Source organism: Cnephaeus nilssonii (assembly GCF_951640355.1).
Source record: "Cnephaeus nilssonii genome assembly, chromosome: 13".
Taxonomy (NCBI): Eukaryota; Metazoa; Chordata; class Mammalia; order Chiroptera; family Vespertilionidae; genus Cnephaeus; species Cnephaeus nilssonii.
This window is the reverse complement of record NC_137084.1, coordinates 40,971,116-40,978,417: the sequence shown is the minus strand read 5'-3', so window position 1 is coordinate 40,978,417 and position 7,302 is coordinate 40,971,116. Positions and strand designations below refer to the sequence as shown.

General features: G+C 33.7%; 1 protein-coding gene across 1 annotated transcript; it reads left to right on the top strand.

Annotated features, from left to right (window-relative positions):
• Nucleotides 1–3,753: 3,753 nt before the first annotated feature.
• On the top strand, nt 3,754–4,686 carry LOC307109618 (olfactory receptor 52E2-like; the record flags this gene model as incomplete). The annotated part of the gene is made up of 1 exon (XM_079788435.1): nt 3,754–4,686. The coding sequence occupies one exon, from the start codon at nt 3,754–3,756 to the stop codon at nt 4,684–4,686; it is 933 nt and encodes a 310-aa protein (XP_079644561.1).
• Nucleotides 4,687–7,302: the final 2,616 nt, after the last annotated feature.

Genomic DNA, 7,302 nt, shown 5'->3' with positions numbered 1-7,302 from the left:
ATATAATAGATTAAAGTCTTTATATTTAATACTTTATATTCATATAATAGATTAAATTTTTAAAGGAAATTACACTGATTATTGTACCTATTGCACACCCTTCTATCTCTTTTATATGTAGGGTTTTTGCATAGTTTTATTATATGTCAACACTCCAACATCTATTTTATTATTGTTTTTTTTTTTGTGTGTGTGAGAGCATATATGTGTGCTAATTTTTACATTTAATTCTAATATAACTGCAATTTATTTTTTGTGTAAAGTGTAAGAAAATTAAATACTTTGTGTCTATTTTTAATGATTTATAATATAATTGGCTTACTAATTAAGCACTTCAGAACTGTTTTTTATTCTTTCTTAACATTAAATTTGATTATGTACAAGAGTTAGTTTTTATTAATATAGTCAGCTTACCTGTTTATTCTTCAACCAGTATCATGATGTTTTGATCAAATACATTTTAATAATTTTTAGAGCTGATTATCCTATAATTTTCTTATTCTCCTTTTGTTCTTTATAATAATTTATGAAAAAGCACCAACTGGCTCTTGCATTAAATAGCTAAGAAGACGATTCATGTTTGTTTTTCCATTTGGGCAATATTACACTACAGTTTGGAATTTAGGGTACATTAACATGGGCCTAGTTAATGCCAAGCAGTGATATCTATTTCTTCATGAGCTTTTTATGTGTAATAAAGTAAAAAAAAAAAGATACTGATAAAATCCAAAGATAGTAGTAGTTATATTTTATGAGAAAACAAGAAATGAGTCCATAGCACACTTGAATTTAAATCCATGTTTTAATATTTGTCTAAACCATGAGTGCATGACTTTTTACTTATGTTATTTCCTTGTTTAAAATATTTTCATAATGAAAATTATTAAATACAAATATAAAGAAGTCTGAAGTTACTTATAAATCATATACTGAAAATTATGAAAGCTCTGCTATGCTAAATGGAGAAGGCAAAAGAGAATTACTTGGTGGGATCTTAAACTGCATTTGGTAAGTCAAGTCTGTTTTTGATTCTGTGAAGAAACATTAGGGAATTATTTTGACATAAAATAAATGCCACAAAGCTAGGGGCATTTTCTGTTTATTATTAACATTTATTAAATACTTATTTTGTGAATTACATACTACCAGGCAAACTATATGTTATCTGTCATTTAAGCTTTACATAAACCACTTGAGGTATATACTATTTCATTCCCCCCTTTCTTCATAAGAATATTATATCTTAATGAGATTAAGTGTCTTGCTCAACATAACTCAGGTAGTAAGTGAATGAGCCATCTTGGGGATACAGGCAATTACAATCTGCTGCTTTAGGGCTCGATCACATTAGTATACTTGCTTTGAGGGGGTAAGAGTTCTGATTTGAGTAATGGCCTATCTCCTAGGAAAGGAGTGTAATCAATTCACATAGGCTCAGGTCACAATACTGATTCTGAATAGTTGATCTCCTTATCCCTAGAGGAGGGCAGACACTCTGGGGGGTGACCTCTGGGCCCTCCTCTCCTTCACAAATATGGCTCTAGGGAATTCACGAGTCTTTCCCTTAGGAGCATCATGTAAACCATAAAAAGTCCATTCTCTATTTGGGTTCACAGGCTCAGAATCACCTATGTTACACAGCTTGGTAAGTCTACTACCCATTTTTCCAGCCCATGGATAGGATGACAAGAGAGCAAAGAAGAAAGGAAAAAAGATAGGAGTAGCATAAAGCTGTAGAGCAGAAGAACTGAGACTGGGTTCATGACATGAAGGAAGTTCTATATTTACATATAATTGCCAAAATATCACTGATAACTCTTGTTAGATTTTTATCTTTTCAATCTTTGTAAGGTCAGATGTCTCAACTTGGGAAGATTTATTTATTGCTTCCTATCAGGGTGAGGTGCAAAAATAAAATAAAATAAAATAAATTGTAAATGTGTCCTCTCACATCCCAAGTCTAGGGCAAGTTAAAGACATTAAGAAACAACAATAGAAACAGTTTAGTGCATTTTTGAGCACTGCTTTTTGCAGTGCAGGTAAAAAAATTCAATCCATGCTAAAAAAGAAAACTGTGCTGTATAAACAGATGACCGTGAACCCTAGAAAAAAGACAAACGTGCTCTGTCTCCAGGAGTCACGAGATTTTGCAAACATATTTCCACGTGTAGTGTTGGCTACCACCTATCTTTTCGGGTCCAGGTTTTTCAGCATCTGCTGCCTTGGAGGAGCATGTATTGGTGTATTGATAAGAAACAGCCTGTGGTTGTCATGTCTGTGATTTTTTTTTGTGTGTTGCCAAATAGTAATAGTACTTTCAGCCCTCTAACCGCCTCTCTTACCACTCCATATTCTTGGCAGGAAGCACACCTTTTGAAGCAAGGGTCACACGTAATGCTGTGTTAAAATGAAGAAGCTCCACTAAAAAACCACTTCTAACAATATATAACATCTTACTTGTGGTCTCTTTCTCCCTTTCTCCCTTTTTCTATTTCCCAATTAAAACATTTCGTAGAATAGCCAAGGCTTTCATACTTAAGCATCTAAACTAAACCTTCCTATTGCCATGGAGCATCTTGCTGGGTATACCTGATTTTTAATTTCAGGCCAATATTTACATATCCTAACAAATACTTTCACATCTACTTTGCCTTAACCATAATGGAATTATAAATCATCAAATACTAGATCAGAGGATATTTTCTCTACCTGACTTTCCACTATAATGGGGGAGTGCTATAAAGAATCCCTTAAGATTTGGGATACTTTACTGGTTTCAAGTGGGTTGGTCATTATGAGATCTAGAATGTTCTTTATAGTCTAATGTCTATTTCATCTTCTCCTTAATACTTTGGTTAATTGATGAGTATTTTTGAACCACTGGTCACTAACAAGCATAAATGAGGAAACTGATATATTATTAACATTCTTTGTGCCATCTGAGTTTGCATGTAACCCACTATGGAGATCAGTACATTAAAACCTCCGAGGATCATCATTCAGAGATAATGAATTTAAACATACCTCTTCTGATGTGATTGCTAAGAGTCTCTGGAGCTCCTTCATCAATTTAAAAATACAATGACAAAGAAGAAAGAATAACTTGTGCCTGTGTGTTATTGTGTTGTATTTTTGGTCAAGATTTTTAATTCATCAGCAGGCATCAGTTGTCATTAGTACATATGGGGGAAACTCAGAGAGGGTTAATAAGCACAAAGGAATATGCTCCTGGTTAATAATCTGCTATGTGGGAAAAGAGCAGAGACAAGTTGATAAAGAGGGTAGTGAATGTGTGTGTGCTATGTGAGCATGTGCATATAAAAGCCCATTTATTCATTCACACCTTATGCTTTAATTATGAGTGCATGTATACCCACATGTGCATGTATCACATGTGCATGTATGTATATAAAACATATATATGTAAACCAGGAGATACATAATTAAATGCATATAGTAAAAGATGACCTTGCATACAATAACAAATAAATAAATAAATGCATTATGAAACTATTTTAGAATAATAAAATTAAGTGTTCTATAATCAAATTCCAGTTTTAAAAGTTTTACTATGAAGATTTCAATGATTCTGACAACAAAGCTATTGATGAGGTTATTGATAACGTGATAAACAGGTAAGATATTTGCTTTTCCCCCCCAGTATTATAAAGCATCGTCGTAACAGAGTGGTACCTTCCAATATGAGTCAGCACACATCTGCAATGGACACATTCATAAGAAATCACAAGAGAGATGTCCCTTTCTAATAATACCCAGCTCTACCCCACCTCCTTCGTGCTGCTGGGAATCCCAGGACTAGAACACATCCACATCTGGATTGGCTTTCCTTTTTGTGCTGTGTATCTGATTGCACTCATTGTAAACTCCACCATCTTGTTTGTCATCCAGACTGAGTGCAGCCTCCACCAACCCATGTTCTACTTCCTGGCTATGCTGGCTACCATTGACCTGGGTCTCTCCACAGCCACCATCCCTAAGATGCTGGGAATATTCTGGTTCAGCCTTGGGAAGATCATTTTTCATGCCTGCCTCACTCAGATGTTTTTCATTCACATCTTTACTGGCATGGAGTCAGTAGTCCTTCTTGCCATGGCTTATGACCGCTATGTAGCTATCTGTAATCCTCTCTGTTATAGCACGATTCTTACTAACAAGACAGTATCCCTTATTGGTTTTGGCGTGGTTGGGAGATCTTTCCTCGCTGTTTTCCCTTTTGTATTCCTCATCTTGCGATTGCTCTTCTGTGGACACCACATCATCCCACACACATACTGTGAGCACATGGGTCTTGCTCGCCTGGCCTGTGCAAACATCGGGGTCAACATCATATATGGTTTGGGGACCATTGCTATCTTGGGACTTGACATCATAGCCATTGCTCTCTCTTACATATATATTCTCCGTTCTGTTTTTCTTCTCCCCTCTCATGAGGCCAGACTCAAGTCTCTCAGCACCTGTGGTTCCCATGTCTGTGTAATTTTGGCCTTTTACACCCCAGCTCTTTTCTCTTTCATGACACATCGCTTTGGCCAAAATGTTCCCCGTTACATTCATATTCTTCTGGCCAGTCTCTATGTAGTTATTCCACCAATGTTCAACCCTATCATTTATGGAGTTAGGACCAAACAGATCCTTGAAAGGATGTTCAGAATATTCATCCATTGATAAATAGTGGACGGATCCCTCCAGGTTTTGTCCAGAGGCTTAAATGTTAATATGTTTTCATATAAGGAAAGAGTAGAGGCTTTGAAAACAGCAAATGACCACTTAATTGGAAGGAGGTTAATGTCTTTTTTGTGTGCATTTCACCCTTTCAGGGAGTAGGAGCTTCTAATTTTAAATACTATTAAGATAGATGAACAATGATTCTATATAACTATTTTGAAGAATAACATAAGCCATGTTCATGATTCTCAGAAATCTAAGTGGTCAAATTACAGAAGACATTTTGCCACTTCCACTATGGGTAACGGTATTTCTCTTTCTCTCTCTCTCTCTCTCTCTCTCTCTCTCTCTCTCTCTCTCTCTCCTTTACCTCCCTTGCTCTTCCTCCTATTTCTCTTTCTTTTGTTATTCATCTTTCTTTTTTTCTCTCTCTTTCTCACTCCTTCCAATATTTCTCTGTCAGCCTGTTTCAGTGTATCTTACTATAGCTTTCTCTTCCTGCCCTGATCCTCCCCTCCTACCTTTGTTTAGTATTCTGTTCCATTTACTCTCAAAACATAAATAGCTTTTTTTTCTTATTGGTTTCATTGAGTAGTTGATTGATTCAGTAAATGGATTACTTTAGATAATGAAGAGACTGAATTAAGTCCCTAAATTAATGACCATGCCACAGGACTAGAGTGTGGTGAGTGTGGGGGAACAGCATTTAAAAATATATTCATCAAAGAGCTACATTAGAAGGAATTAGAAACAAGAAAGTGTAGGTAAAGGCAGGAGACCTGGGAACTAAGCAGAAGGAAATTATATTCTTACAGGTATTAGAAATTTAGTGTTTAAAACTAAATACATAAGCATCTCATTAAAAATAGTTTCTATATGGTTTACAGAAGCAGTATTCATTTGGATACAATTTGGTCATATCAAATCTCTCTCTCCTCTTCTTAAAAATAATTTTTAATTGCCTGGTCTTGTTTATACACATTGGTTGTAAAAGTAATTTGATTTACAAAAATCAGCTGTGTTTTTGTTAGAAAACATAGAATTTTTCAATGAAATATGTTGAGAGTGAAACCTATAAATCTACAAAATACTACCAAATTGCTCAATAGGAAGAGACTATTTCTATTTGGGGAGTGAATACAAGCTCAGATAGCATGTATAAATTAACTATTGTTATGGACTCCCAGGACTACTTTTCTGTTAGGTACACAAAGGCATTTCCACAACAGAAAACAACATGAGGATGATCAGAGAAATTTGATAAAACCTTTTTTTTGCAGATTCATATGTAAGGTGGAGCAGTAGAGTTAATATAGAGATTGAAAGGACCATACAAGTAGGGTAAGATTTACATCAGATCATGTACCACCTGTTTTCTATGTTAAAAGATTTGATATTTGACTTATAATTATTAGATTTTATAACATGAGAAGTTCTCTCATGTGTAATCTAGGGGCAAATTACATTTGTTATGACAAAAAGAGATAATCTGGACACATAACATGGACTTAAATTGTAAGAGACTATTATTATTTCATTTTTTCCTAGACAACTGCTATGTTTGGACCTTATTGAACATTATTGCTTTCACATTATTCTTACATTTAATTGTAAATTTACTCTTGCTCTTTTTAAATTAAAACTAAAACTAACATACTCAAAGTACAATGATACACTTTGAACATTATTGGTTAATGGATTTTATTCTAAGATATACATATTATGGATTATAAGAATAAGAAAGAGGTGCCCACAAATTTAGGTATGGGAATCAAACCATAGTATATTTGAAATCAGTACCAGTATGACCTTAAATTTAAAATAAAAATACACAAATAAATTATTCAAAATCATAAAATAGATAATACTTCTAAAGCTCTTATTGTATATCAGGCATAGTTTTATATACCTTATATAAAATGTTTGATTTCATTCTAACAGCAATTCTTCAGTATAGGTGCTATTTCTGTGCTGTAACAGGTGAGGAAAATGAGAAGTGCAGACTTAAAGTAGTTTGCCCAATGTCATGCAGCAGTGAGACATGGAGCTTGGATTCCAATTCAGCCAGTGTGATTCCAGTTCGATTTTTACAATTATGCTACAATATAATCATATATATAATTTTAATGAAATATTTTAAGATATTCTTTTCACAATGGAACTTTTAATGATTCAGTATTAAGTGAAAAACTTCAAGTTATGAAATTGTATACAGTATGCAAAATTAAAAAAATGTAATTTTCACATATAAATTTATCAGATCTTAAGCAATTTATACCTAGCCACTGAGATTTCTTTTTTGGAAGTTTTATTAATTACATAAATGTTTAATGTTGGACATATGTAATTTTATCATCATAAAATACCATTAAACTATGGAAGAAATAAAAGATTAAAAGAAAGAAACATTTGGTATCTACTATTTAATCATTTCTTCTATTTCACATTTTTCGGTTTACTTTTTAACCTAACTTAAAAATGAAAGCTTTGCCAATGTTCCTAAATACACATAACACTCCTGTATTTCACATCTTAATTATTGACCATCACTATCCCATTTCCAACATCTTAAGGAAAATAAAACATGGATTTATCCTTGACACATCTCTTTCTCTT